This window comes from Prunus dulcis, chromosome 2 (assembly GCF_902201215.1).
Source record: "Prunus dulcis chromosome 2, ALMONDv2, whole genome shotgun sequence".
Classification (NCBI taxonomy): domain Eukaryota; kingdom Viridiplantae; phylum Streptophyta; class Magnoliopsida; order Rosales; family Rosaceae; genus Prunus; species Prunus dulcis.
In genome coordinates this window covers 6528313-6543110 of record NC_047651.1, presented here as the reverse complement: position 1 = coordinate 6543110, position 14798 = coordinate 6528313, and the positions used below count along the sequence as shown (strand labels likewise).

General features: G+C 35.9%; 1 protein-coding gene across 12 annotated transcripts; it reads left to right on the top strand.

The window, feature by feature from the left end:
• Positions 1 to 16: 16 nt before the first annotated feature.
• Positions 17 to 13800, top strand: LOC117617401 (DExH-box ATP-dependent RNA helicase DExH11-like). Of its 12 annotated transcripts, XR_004584342.1 has the most exons (20): positions 17 to 253; positions 365 to 504; positions 586 to 650; positions 852 to 958; positions 1453 to 2111; positions 2580 to 2735; positions 2814 to 2924; positions 3168 to 3221; positions 3891 to 4148; positions 4711 to 4820; positions 5396 to 5549; positions 6467 to 6920; positions 7625 to 7859; positions 8500 to 8635; positions 11051 to 11323; positions 11886 to 11989; positions 12099 to 12215; positions 12945 to 13055; positions 13181 to 13405; positions 13500 to 13800. XR_004584342.1 is itself a non-coding variant. In XM_034346759.1 (14 exons), the coding sequence occupies exons 5-14, from the start codon at positions 1854 to 1856 to the stop codon at positions 8540 to 8542; spliced, it is 1779 nt and encodes a 592-aa protein (XP_034202650.1). In that variant the 5' UTR covers positions 17 to 253; positions 365 to 504; positions 586 to 650; positions 852 to 958; positions 1453 to 1853; the 3' UTR covers positions 8543 to 9219. The 12 variants fall into 12 exon arrangements, 5 of the variants coding, with proteins under 5 accessions (XP_034202650.1, XP_034202646.1, XP_034202647.1 ...); XR_004584344.1 differs by lacking the exon at positions 13181 to 13405; XR_004584339.1 differs by having other exon boundaries at positions 13181 to 13800.
• Positions 13801 to 14798: the final 998 nt, after the last annotated feature.

The window sequence follows — 14798 nt, the reverse complement described above, 5'->3', positions numbered from 1 at the left end:
GTAAAGTAGTTAACACACATGTCTGTCAGTATGGAACCCTAATGAAATCCCAAACCGACTCTTCAACAAGAGTTATGTTTCATCGACGCCTGACCTCCAACGCCAGATGACCAAAAACACCTCCAACATCCAAGATTGGGGCTTTTCAGATTCGTGGACGATCTCAGATTGCGAAGAAACTAAACTGTTGTTGCTGATACATCATCATCATTATCATTATCGCAGAGAAAGAGATCTCATCTCAATCTAAAGGGTAAATCTTTCGATACTCTTCTTATTCCTTTCAATTCAGTTCCATGGCTTTGTTGTTATAAAGTTTGGAGCTTTTTGGCTAAATTGATGATGATACCTTCATTTGTCGCAGAGACAGAGGATGCAATCTGCTTCAAGATCATGATTTTTTTCAACCAATTTCAATTTCTATTGCTAAAGTTTAAACCTTTGCCTATTGTGCAGTGGCTGCGTTTGTCGTTTGGTCCGTATGATTTGAATTTCATCCAAAGGGTAAGGTTCACCTTGCAACCATCCTTCCTTCTTTGAATTTAAACCAGTATAGATAACATGTCTGTAGGTTGTGCATGCCAGTTGACCAAATCCATCATCATCATTATCATCATCGCAGAGAAAGAGATCTCATCTCAATCTAAAGGGTAAATCTTTCGATACTCTTCTAATTCATTTCAATTCAATTCCATGGCTCTGTTGCTATAAAGTTTGGAGCTTTTTGGCTAAATTGATGATGATACCTTCATTTGTCGCAGAGACAGGATGCAATCTGCTTCAAGATCATGATTTTTTTTCAACCAATTTCAATTTATATTGCTAAAGTTTAAACCTTTGCCTATCTGTAGGTTGTGCATGTACAGTCTTACTGATTCACTTGTGTTCATAGATGTTCATTGGTTGATGACGTTGATGAGTTATCAGTCATGCCAATTATTGGATTTTCTGATACAAGGTATGTAGTGGTTTCTTTGACTAAGTTATAGATTAGGTCTTTTAGGAAATAGAGCAAAGAGTTTCAACCAAATAATCTGAGTGATGATTCCAGCTGCAAGATTGGTATTTTTGTGTCAGAAGATGCTAAGCAACCTGTATTTTCCATGCAAGTGTAAAAGCAGTGTCCATTATCTTTGTTGTTTTCTGACGTTATATTGCCCGGGCTATGGAATTTGTATGTCATTGTATCTAGTACCTACCCATTATCGAAACTTTGGTAGCAGGTGGAATAGCTAGTTTACCTTGCCTTGGGACCTGCTCCGTTGTCTATATCTTTTAAAAGCCTTCCTTGAAAACAATGGCATAACTGTTCTATTACTTCTCAGCTTCTGTAAAGATACTTGTGCATTCGATATGTGGGCAGTTGGTCTTTGTTTTCCCCTGCCCCTTCATTTTTATTTTTTGTTTGCAGCAGCAGATGCATTGCATTACGTGTTAATTGTAAATTTGTAGGTACCAAACAAAGTGGAGTTCGCGGACTGGATTGGACGGACAAAGCAAAAGAAAATCCGTGTTACTGGGTAAGCATGAATCTGTGTGGCATATGGATTTAACTATTTTTGTTCTTTTGAGTCAATTCAAATCAATTAAAACTATCTTGATTTGTTTTTATCACTGCTTACTATTCATTCTTCTAAGAATGTGGCAGAAAGGGGGTTTGTAATGCTTTATTGTCAACTTTTTTACATCATTTTCATATTTGAGGTTATAATTTTGATATCAGGACTACAAAAAGACCAGTACCATTGGAGCACTGCCTATTTTACTCCGGAGAACTTTACAAAATATGTGAAAGTGAAAGCTTTATTCCCCAGGGGTTCAAAGCTGCAAAAGATGCATTCAAGAAAAAGAATATGAGTGCTGCGACTGGTGGTAGTGGATCACATGCTCCAGCTCCAGTTTCTCATGATGGGGCTCGAACTCAAAAACAAAGTTCTAACTGGGGAAAACAAAAGAAGCAATCTGGTCCCCAAAATTTGGGGAATTTCTCCAAAGCTGGTGGATCAAATCAAAACAATGGAAATGGCATGAACAATTGGGGTTTAAGGAGATCAGATGCCTCTTTGTGGTTGTCACTTATTAACAAGCTCTCGAAGAAGTCTCTGTTACCTGTATGTTTGAATATAATTCCTTATTGTGCATGTCTCTTGCTTTAAATTTATTTGGTTCTAGTACTTTATGGAAATAATACAACTCCCTACGACAATTAATTGTGCAGTGTTTTTTTTTTTTTTTTAATTTTATGAAATAAAATAGAAATGAAAAGGGAAAAAAATATTAAATTTTAGATTGTCTACCAAAATTAAGAAATAAATTTAGACAAATAAGAGGAAGGCAACTCCAAATGTGTTTTCTTGGTGGTTGTCATATTTAACAGGGAAAATAACTATGTCTCCTCCATGTTTTGAGTTCAAGTATCTATGGAACTGTTGTTAATTGTCCGTGCAAAGAGTAGAAGTTCGGCTCATATTTCGGAACCAGAGAGTTGTTGCTTTATCTTGTAAATGCCTGTGTTAATATTACATTCTCTTGTAATAATTCTGTAATCTTGATTTCAATTCCCTGACTTGTCTGCCTAGGTGGTTATATTTTGTTTCTCAAAGAATCGCTGTGATAAGTCAGCTGATAGTATGTATGGGATTGACCTCACAAGTAGTTCTGAGAAAAGTGAGATTCGTGTGTTCTGTGATAAAGCATTTTCGCGGCTAAAGGGATCTGACAGGACTTTACCACAGGTTTGTTACATGCTAATTATTTCTTTTTAATTAACAAAATAACTTTGGGCCTTGGACATAATATGATTTGATGTACAGGTTGTCAGAGTTCAAAACCTTCTTCATAGAGGAATTGGTGTCCATCATGCTGGACTGCTTCCAATTGTTAAGGAAGTTGTTGAAATGCTTTTTTGTCGTGGTGTAATCAAGGTATTTTACTTCTGGGTTATTTCTGTGTCATGACATTCATATTTTGTTTTTCAAAATGATACTCCAGTTACCGTTGATGATCTTTAGATGTTAACAGTGACGTTGCAAATAGTTTGCATATTTGTGTTAATAATCATTAGAGTTAAATTTTCTCTGTTATTTTCACATGTCATTGAGTTCTAATGGTCATTTTAGAATTTAGATCTAATAACTTTTTTAGTGACCATATCTGTTATTTTGTAGGTTTTGTTCTCAACAGAGACATTTGCAATGGGAGTCAATGCACCAGCTAGAACGGTCAGTTTTGTTGGGCAGTTTTTCCAAAATTGAAGTATAATTTCTGCTACAATATCAAGAATTTGGTGGTTTTCTTTATTTGGTACATATTTCAGAATTCTTTTGTTGCATTAGCTTCCTATTGATTAACATCGACCAGTCTTGCAAAACTATAAAAACAAAAAAGTCCTACTAAATAGTTCTGATGGTACAAGTGTCTGCAAATTTGTTGATTGAATAATTTATTTCCTTAATTTGAAGCTGCACGTGTTAGAGCTTCTATTTTGACATCTTATAATGCAGTCACGTGGAAGAGCTCCTTTAGTTTGATTCTGCCGTTGAATTGATTTGGTTGATGGTTTTGACTTCAAACTTGAGTTTTATGTTTCATTACTTCACTAGAATGAGAAAACTTGAGTTTTATGTTTCATGAATGAGAAACGGCATATGACCCCTAAACATATTATAAATTTCTGCAAATTCACTTCACATCCTGTACTAGTTGTGCTTTGTTTGTATTGATGAAATTCAGTATTGAAAAATATTTCAAATTTGCCACTAAAATATCTTATAAATTGACAGATGTGTTACTGACAGCCGACAAGGCATCTTCTTGCCTGTTCGCTATTCTTTAGTTGCATATACAACATTGCTATCTTAACTTCTAACTTTCGTCAATATTTTTTGCAGGTTGTTTTTGATACGTTAAGGAAATTTGATGGCAAGGAATTTAGACAATTACTGCCTGGAGAATACACTCAAATGGCAGGCCGTGCAGGCCGAAGGGGACTTGATAAAATTGGTACAGTTATTGTAATGTGCCGTGATGAAATCCTAGAAGAAAGTGATTTAAAGCATGTCATAGTTGGAAGTGCAACCAGGCTTGAATCTCAGTTTCGGCTTACCTATATTATGATCTTGCATCTCCTTCGTGTTGAGGAACTGAAGGTGCCTACTTACTTCATTTCAACTCCGTTCATATAAATAGGGGAAAAGAAAATAGATTGCAGATCAATAATTTTCAAAAATTGAAGTCCGTGTCCAAATTGTAGGAGCTAAAAATAAAACCGACATCTTTATACATGTTGATTTGGATAAATACATACTGTTCATCCATAACATCTTACTTTTATGGGAGCTAAACAATTTTTTTTTAATAACCTGTGGTGAAAATACAATCCTTTTCGGGGTAATATATTTGATTGAGGCTCACTAGGAGAAGTAACAAAACCCTTGGCCGTTTCTGAGGCTGCATTTATAATGACCATCTTGGGTCCATGGAGTGATGGAATGGCTTCTGCATCTTAACCTCATTGTCACAGTATTCTATCAACAAAGGCTAATTTTAGAGTAAAAGTATATTTGTTTTTCAAAACGAAAAATTATATTGGTTGTTCCTTTTAATTAATTCTGTGTTTGTGAAAAATACAAGTCTACTTTTCATATCATAAGTACAAGTTAAGGTTTTAGCTCTGCAGTTTTAGTGAGTGCATTGGGACTGTCACTGCAGGTGGAGGACATGCTTAAAAGAAGTTTTGCTGAATTCCATGCTCAGAAGAAACTACCAGAACAGCAGCAACTTCTGATGCGAAAGCTTGCACAACCTACAAAAACTATTGAGTGGGTCAATGGCAGAGTCATGATTATTACTTATCTGTATAATATGTCAGGACACATGTTATATGTTACATGATATATTCAATCCAGTGGTAACCTACTAAATGTGGCTATAGCTCTTTGTTAGGCATGCAGGCTTTAAAACTTTTACTGTTAACCAAGTGCTACATAAAAATAGTTGTGTTTGAACCGATTTTGGCTTAGGCTCATGTATCATTATCTCATTATGAGGATATTGCTGCTATCAGTGCGTATTCATCTAACAATAGCATTTGTGGCCTTGTAAATTGTAATAGCATATTAGCTAGCATTTTTGAACGATATAAAAAAATTGATTTTTTTTTTTTTTTCTTTTAAGCAATTGACGATGGGCTGTCCTTGTTTATCAGTTCAGTTGATGTATAAGGTCTATCCATCTCTATGATAATCATTAATTGTCAAAGCATCATCTAAGACACTTTAGTAAATGGAAGTTATTACTTGTTAGATGCTGCAATTCTATTTTTGCTGTTATGTTTTGCCTTTCATCAAATATGCTGCAATTCTATTTTTGATGCTGCATGACTATTTGCATGTAGATGTATAAAAGGTGAACCAGCTATTGAGGAGTATTATGACATGTACTCAGAAGCTGAGACATATTACACGGAAATATTGGAGGCAGTTATGCAGTCCTCTGTTGCCCAAAAATTTCTTACAGCTGGGAGAGTGGTAGTCATGAAATCACAATCAGTAAGTCCCTTACATAGTTTACACATTAATTCCAGTCATATCCTAAATTGTTTGTTTATTTATTTCCCTGCTTTTTCCTCCCTCAGGATCAAATTGTAGTATTACTCTTCTGTTTATTGTTCTGTGCTAATAGGAATGATTGCTTTCCTGCATGACTATGGGTGATTCTTTTATTTTACATGATATGTAGAGATACTCGTAATATGCGGGCATCTGATGTCTACCCGTTGAAAAAGAAAAAAAGAATGATGTCCTCTGATGGTGGGTTGATTATTAATGTGTTAAGAAAAAAATGAAATATTGCAATTTGAATAAGACTTGGACTTTAATATTTTCTATTTCTTAGTGATAATTTAGCCCCGACTTCAAACAAATCACCCAATTTATTTCCCTTAAACGTCCCAAAAGCTGGAGTCTTCAATGACAACTTCTATGCAAAAAATCAGGAGACATGATCCCACAGCCTGCATGGAAGATCATCATAAATTGTAATCTGAGAATTATTCCATATCTTGAGCCTAGAGAACAAATTGGTAACCAATCTTAATAAATAAATAACTCAGAACTCATCATTTTTACATTGGAAATGAAATGATTGATAACAGAAAAGGCAAGTTTTAGGAACTTTGAGGGTTAATCGAGATATTTCTCTGTGGCATCTCACTCTCCCTCCCTTCACCCTTGAAACTGAAGTTAAAGGGAGTCCTTGTTCCCCAGTGATATGTTTGATTGGTGCTGATTTGGTGGTTTCTAGTCCTCACATAAGCATGATATGTTGGTATCTGCATCCACCGTGGTGTCTCTTTCTCATATTAAACTGTACAAGTAGACTCTTCCGTTTTTTCATTGATATTGTATCTGGTTCTTTGTTAGAGTAGTTGAGGGTATGCTAAACGTGTATCATGCCTTACCAACAGGCCCGGGACCACTTGCTTGGAGTCGTCGTGAAAGCTCCTTCTTCTAGTAATAAGCAATACATTGTTTTAGTGCTGAAACCTGAATTACAAACTCCCCTGGCTAGTGGTAACTTGCAAGATAGTAAAAACACCAATTTTCCACAAGGTTATTTCATGGCCCCAAAATCTAAACGTGCTATTGAAGAAGATTATTTTTCTGGCATCACTTCTCGCAAAGGATCGGGTGTCATCAACATAAAATTAACACACCAGGGTTCTGCTGCTGGGGTAAGGTTTGAGGTTAGAGAAGTCAATGACAAGGATTTTTTATGCATATGCAATTGCAAGATAAAGATTGACCAAGTTCGGCTTCTTGAAGACGGTAGCAGTCCTGCTTACTCCAAGACAGTTCAACAGCTGTTGGACACAAAATCCAATGGAAATAAGTACCCTCCAGCCTTACATCCAATGGAAGGTATATCTATTTGTCAGTTTAAATAAAGCATAAAAGGTTTTTGGGAAATTTAAGTCCAGTTGTATCATTATAAATTATATTCATCCTAGATTAATATACACTTGATTGCAACTGTATAGAGTTGTGATGCATTCATTCTGTGGATGCTTTTATTATACCGTTGGAAATCTGACCTCCCGACTTTCCACTCCTTGATTCGATTTGTCCCATTTACTTTCTCTTTTCTGTTCGATTATTTCTGTTAGGTTCAAGAATTCTATTGTTGATAAAGCATACGAACTTAATAACTTCTATGGGCACTTTACTTGTTAGAATGTGCTGAAGACTTGGATCAATTGAGAATTATAGAGTTTAACTCACTCTCTAAGCTGACCTTCATAGTTGTGACTCTGGTTCAGATCTGAAGTTGAGAGATGTGAATCTTGTGGAAACATACTACAAGTGGACTAACTTATTGCAAAAGATGGCAAATAATAAGTGCTATGGTTGTACAAAGTTGGAGGAGCACATTAGTTTAGCAAGAGAGATAAAGAGACACAAAGAGGAAGTTAATGCTCTAAAGTATGAAATGTCAGATGAAGCACTGCAACAAAATGCCAGATTTTCAAGGCCGAGTACATGCCCATGATATGCATGTGTTTTTCTTAGTTTCTGCGGCTTAATACTTATGATTCCTCTTTGGTATTTTAATTGTATATTTTCAGATGTTCTGAAGGAAATTGGATGTATAGATGCTGACCTTGTTGTTCAAATAAAAGGCTGTGTTGCATGCGAAATGAATTCAGGGGAGGAGTTGATTTGCACAGAGTGTTTGTTTGAGAACCAACTGGATGACCTGGAACCAGAAGAAGCTGTGGCGTTAATGTCCGCCTTTGTGTTTCAGCAGAAGAATACTTCCGAACCTTCTCTTACTCCAAAACTGTCTCAGGCGAAACAAAGGTTCTCTCCCATCTTCTGCTTACAAATTTTTCTTATGTGCCAAATTCCATACTTAAATATCTTTTTTTAATACAAAATATATGCATAGGATTTAGGTAACTTTATGCTTACACTTAAGAGTCCACAATTGACCACTAGGTCTGGCCCTATTAGGTGCGATTTGCATCACCCAGATTCTGCTGCATTAGAGGAATGGATTAGCACCAAAGATTGATTCAGATGTTAAACCACTGGAAGTGGAATCCACGCCTCATCTCCAATCCTCAGCATATTTTTGCCCATGATTATTCTTACAAATCCATTTTCTCCATAACCTTTTCCTAAAGAATTCTGGGCTCTGTAGTACGGTATTCCCTTAAATGTTCCATATCCAATTAGAACCATCACGTGGAATCCCTCACCGTATCCACACTCATCGCACCAGCTCCAAACACTTTCCCTACATGTTGGGCATATAAATCCATAGAATTCTTGAGCGTCCAAGATACCCTGCAGTTAAATAGAAATTGCATTAGCAACTAGAACGAAAACCCATAGGATTCGAGTTTGCATATGAGTTTTGTATATTTTTGGTGTACTTTTTAAGTATATAATTAGTCATTTTTTGTGTTTGGAATATTTATTTTAACTTATTATGCAGGCGTAATCATTACATAACTCACCCCTTTGTAAGATGCAAGTGATTGATGGGCTGCTACGCAGCACAGCACTGGGAGCTTCCTATCGAGCGCCGCTTGGATGGCTTTTTCTCCGCGTATGCTCTTAAAACCATTGAGGTAAACCCTCTCTGCAGAATACTGAAAGGAAGAAGAAAAAATAGAACAATGAAAATGTATGAATGGACGCTTTTCATAAGTTACTAAGGGTTTAGTGTTTGACTTACATTTCTTGGCCTTTTGGCTTTAAAAGGCCAATCCTCCTCCAAATACGCCCCTTTGCTGCGCATATGTTGTAGGGCCCTCCAAGTATAATACGGTGTGTCAGGCTCACCACCACGGCCAAGACCCTCAATCACGCTCTGTGGGGAAAGGATAATCTCTCTCCCCGTGCGACACCTATGCACTCCCTCAACAAAAGTTGTGGCTGCTATGGCCCAACATTGAGCTAGTGTTTGTTTTTTTTGTTTTAGTGAGAATTCGGTATTTAGGCCAAGAAAAATTGAAAAAGGGAAAAGAAAAGGGAAGTAATTTAGTTACCTGTGTCACCTTGGTCCCGGATGGGACCCATTTTGGGCCTGAGGTCTATAATCTCCCTTGTCTGAATGGAGGCAAATTGTTTATTAAACTCCTGTAATTCAAATAAAGAAACGAATGAGAGCCTGAATCAAATCGTATTTTCAAAATCAATGTTGTGGGCATGAGATGGGTATGCTTAAATAGATTAGTTTTTTTTTTTGGTCAAGAAAAATAGATAAGTTAAACATAGAATTTCAGTAGATAAGAATGCGGGGTAATTTCAATGTTTTTTTTTTCTTCTTCTATGTATTGCATTCTATTAATCAAATCACAATTAAATGGCTCAATAATTTATGATTTTGAGTAATTTTGAGCTCCGGATGTAGTTTAGATGCTTCAGATCATTTGAGTTTTAGACCGTAAAAGTGAATTGCATACATGTAGCAAAAAGTAGTAATAATTTCAGCATTAGATACAAAAAGGTAATATCCTACATACATGGGGCAATTTAGAATATTGCCGATGCAGAACTAGCGGAGCTTTCAGACTCTGATGGTTACCAAAAAGAGGACTGCTGTGACAACATTGAATGATGATCAAATGAGAGTTTAGAACAAAAGCATGGTAAAATAGGAAGCATGAAAACACTAAAATAATCTCAAGGTCTTAAGAGAGTAAAGATCACCATTTGTTTGGATTACAATGGCAAATTTGTGTTGATATGAGACTTACTTTTGTAATGTTGAATATTTAGTCCCCGACCTTCGAACCACAGACCACATAGCTGCCATATGCCTCTTCTCCAACTCTGTTATGCAATGCTAGAAGAATCCCAAAACCCTAACCCCCAAACCCAAATTCAAATAAAATCAGATGAATGCAATTGAAATCAAATAATAAGAAGAAGCTCCCAAACCCGAAATCAACTAAAATCCAATGAATGCAATTGAAATCAAATGAAATCAAATGAATGCAATTGAATAATAATAAGACGAAGAAGTTCATATCGCTCTAACCTACAGAGGCTGAGTGAGTGGAAATATCATTGGAAATATCATTGTATAATTACCTGACCACAGAGGCTGAGAGTGGAGGCGGCTTCAGATCAAATCAGCTTATTGTAAGAGAAAAGATGAAGGAATGAACCTGGGTGAGACAAGGCCAAGATGTGAATAAGAGATGAGCCAATTAAGCAAGCTCAGCTCCTCTCACCAAAGTTCACATCTCTTTTTCTCTCTTTTTGGACTGAGCCCAAGTGAAGATCCCAAATTGGGCCTTAGCCCAACCATACGATATCAAACCCTCCATCAGTCCACTGTTATTAAAAATAAAAATAAAAACAAAAACTTTTTAAAGTAATTTTGTAAAACATTAATCCTTTGCAAATTGTATAGTAATGAAAAATCATAACTTTGGGGAAACAAAGTTGATCTTACCTTTATTTTTTGATATATACCATGCCCCCTGGATGAGCAATAGATAATTAGCAGTAATTATAGTAAACAGTTGTATGGATGTGTTCTTAAGCTTTAGAATGCCTTATGTTTTAATGTGAGTGGTGCTCATGGTAGGTTGGTAGCTATTCATTATTTTATAGTTGAATACTAGATACTCATCAAATTAGCATATAAATTGTGTAACTTAGTGGAATATGATCGATTATGTATCCAAAATATTTTAGTGTTAGCATAATCTAATGGATATTGGCCCCGTAATGAACGTCCGTTCTTTAAGGAAAAAAAAAAAAAAACTTATATGTCATTGTTAATGTAGCCAACAAAACTTTTCAATACGTTATTAATATACATTTACAATATCAATATTCGTATAGAATTTAGGGAAATAGCTTAAAATGACATCCATTTCATAATTTTAATTAAAAATAGGGAAATAGCTCAAAATACCACCAATTTTATAATTTGTTGTCAAAATACCACTCCTTCCCAAAATTTTTAAAACTACGACCTATAAATACATTTTTATTGTAAATTGATTGCACACATATCACATTTTCAGAAAACCTGAGGGGAACTACAGGTTTAGAATGACTTCGCCTCCGCCTCTTTTCTCGTTCGATCCTCTACGGCCTCCGCTTCCTCTCTCCTTCGTTCTTCTACGCCCCTGCCTCCGCCTCTGCTTTTTCGATTGTCTGCCTTCCTCCTCCTCCTCTGCTTTTTCGATTGTCTACCTTCCTCCTCCTCCTCCTCCTACTTGGCTCTTCTCCTCAGCTATCAGCTATTTCATACCCAGAAGTGTTGGATCCTGAGCAAGCAGTGAAAGGGCTATCTGGTAATCTAATGACTAATACTATTAGTTGGATATGCTGTATGTTTTCTCTTCAAAATTCTAGATTTAGTAGGGTTGGCATACACTATCATGACCTGATATATTTTCAGTCTGTTTTAATTACTGGCTATTAGGGTGTGGTTTGAAACTTTGACTGATGGGGGGGGGGAGCTTGGACGGAGTTTTCTTATTTTTGTGAAATGGGTTTTGGAGGATTAGGGATTTTAGGGGAGTGTGTGAGTTCGCTGTTTTGGTGGAAGATATATGCAGAAGGGTTATGATGATGATGGGGGTGGGTTTTTGTGTTTTGTTAATTCTTTTGTTTGTCGGAAGAAGAATGAGATATTTTTCCAACTCTTATGAGTGAGTTGGGTTCAAAAGCAATTATTGTTGGTTTTATATTTTGATTTATTTGCAACTGTCTTTATAGAATTTAATTTTTAATAGTAATATATGTATTCTTCATGAATGGTTTTGCTCTGTTCAGGTGCGTCTGTCTACATGGGTTTGTGCTTGAAGCATAATGCAAGTTTTGTTAATAAATTCTCTGTTTTATGCTGTGCAGGTGTGAATTGGAATAAATAAAAAAAATTTGCTGGGTTTTTGAGACTTGTGATGTTATTCATCAGTATTCATGCCTGGTTTCTTCTTGCAATAATTTTGTTGATTGTGAGCTTTTCCCTCTAGCGCTTGTTGCTGATACTGATTGTGAAGGTGAATTGGTTGTGCTTTATGATGTTTGAACCTCATTTCTGTTTCTTCTCTTTCATGCCAATAGGTTGTAGGAAACTCCGCTCTCAAACATAGACAATGAACAATTGAGTTGACATGCTGCTGGGAGAATTGTTTGCAATGCAGAGAAGACTTGTCTCTTACTTTTGTGATGATGAACTGGGTGAGATTCTTTAAGAGTGATGTGTCATATTTGAATTTTTGAATATCATATTTTAGTTTTGTTTTTAAGTTTTGAACTTTGTTCTATTTCAGCATCCTATAGACCTGTGTTAACTTATATCTACATGTGATATGGATATAACTTATGCTTTCAAATTAATTTGACTTGTGTTATATCTTGTTTCGTACCTTTGTTTCGAAAATTTCTTTGTAAAGACCAAAAAGAATAGTGTGTTTTTGTCATGAATGATGTATGGACAAATTGGAATGTGTTGAATATGATGCAAGCTGGTGTTACAGAGCATGATATCCAATATGATGATGTATGGGTGCATGTAATATTAACCCATATTAACTCTGTTAAGGAAATAGGGAAAAAGGCCATGGCATTGAAATTAGTATTGCTAGTCTTCTGTACATCCTATGTATTTATTAAGACGTGGGTATTTGAATTGATCCGATTCATGAAGATCAAGAATTAGATTGATTGGCGGAGTAGGTGATTCCATATCTAGTATTTCTCTCTCCTATTTCAAGCGAGTAATTATGCCATTAAGTGGTCTTGAGAATTGACATTAAATTTGCATATAATCTAATAATCAGTTTTTGTTTGAGTATAAGAAAGAATGTTTTTTTAATTTCTCTCTGTTCTCATCATTGGTATTAGAACTTTCAATGCCATGGCCAACAATGCTTTGTATTAATCCTGCTGATTATGCTTATCTTGCAGGTTGTAGCAAGCAATTTTGACATAAGAGTTGAGTTGAAATTGAAACTTGCTATTGAACCAAAAGGGAGCTGCTGAAAGTGGGTCTAAGCAGCAGCAACAACAACCCAACAGGTATGTGGTGCTTCTCTGTCACCATAATTCTATGTTCTGCAATTTCTGATAATCAGTTTATGTTTGAGTATAAAAAAGAAAGTCACAGATTATGATTTTGTTCTTGCCAATATTGTTAATGGCAGGGTAGACATGGATCGAAAGAGAAAGAGGAAGATTGTGACAACTCTAGTTGCAGTAGAGTTAGATAAACAACATTTGTGTGCATCCATGATGTCAGTAACTGTCATATATACTTTGACAGATGGTACTATGAAAAATACCATTACCGCATCTGACCAATGGTCTGGATGGAGGGATAGTAAATAGAAAATCTATATGTTGGGGGTTTTCTGGCTAGCTAAAAATCTGTGAGAAATGATGAATCCATCTGATTGCAGCCTATTTAATGTTTAATACCTTCATTAAAAAAAGGTTGTTGACAGTGCTTTGACTATCTTGCAGATTATAATGGCAAAACCAGCAGGTGGCCCTAGTGAGAGAGATCAGCATGCAGGGATGGATGAGGACTAATTTTGTGTGTATGACAATTGACTATCTTTGCTTGTATTGCTCTATGTTAGGGATCTTTTGTTCCATTTTAGTAACAATTTTGTTTAGGAGAAAAAGAAACATATTGCAGTTCATGCTTTGTAAATGCCACTATTATGTTATGATGGACACGTGGTATGCCCTTGTTGGGTAGGTTTTGGATTGAAACCATGGTCGAGTGCTTGAGCCATGTTTAGTGTGAAGCTTGAATGGATTTTCTTTTATGTTGTATTTGGCCCTTGTCTTTTCAAGCATGCCAAAAATCATCCTAGTTTTGTAATATGTGGTTTGTGTCCAATTAATTTACTGTGGACCTTGCATTTTTGTACCCAATATTTGATAGCTGCCTTCTTTTGAACGAAGATTCATTGAGGGAGAGAATTACTTTCCTTTTGAATATGAATCGATGTGCAACTCCAACTATCATTTCAAAGGTCAACATCAATTCATGCTAATATAAGGATGGATAACAATTGTCGTGTCCATGAGATTCGAATTCAGGATTACTTTTCAACGAAGTGGAGACTCTGTTATTAGACCAAATGGCCATTGACATACGATATAATAGCAATATTAGGCCAATACATGTACACTATAGAGGCAATATTAAAGCAATATAACCACAATACGATAGCAATAGTATTACAATATCACCTATAAAAATATAATTATTGTCCACTTATTGCTGATTTTTCACATGTTCAGAAATTTTGTTCTCTCTTAGCTCACTCGGCTCTCTCTCTCTGGCACATCTCTCTCTCTCTCTTTGGTATCTGTCTATCGCAGCTCTCTATCTCTCTCTTGGCTCTCTCTCTCTCTCTTGGCTCTCTCTCTCTCTCTCTCTCTCTCTCTCTCTCTCTTTGCTCTCTTTCTGTAGCGCAGCTCTCTCTCTATCTCTCTCTAGCTTCGTTCTGCCTCTTTCTCCCCTTATTCGCTCTCTGTCTCTTTATTCATACCTTCCTTTTTTTGTAAATTATTTTTTAGTTGTTATTATTTTTTAAAATAATTTCTTACAATGTCTTACGATGCAATTATGATGCACTGACTGCCTGTTTTTGAAAGGCATGTTGTTTCTTTCTCCTCCTCGTCTTATTTTTGAATGCAATATGGCCCAAACCGTAAACCCATTGATGAGCCGTAGTCAATATACATACACTAGAGAGGCAATATTAGGGCAATATAATGGCAATACGATAGCAATAGCATTACAAT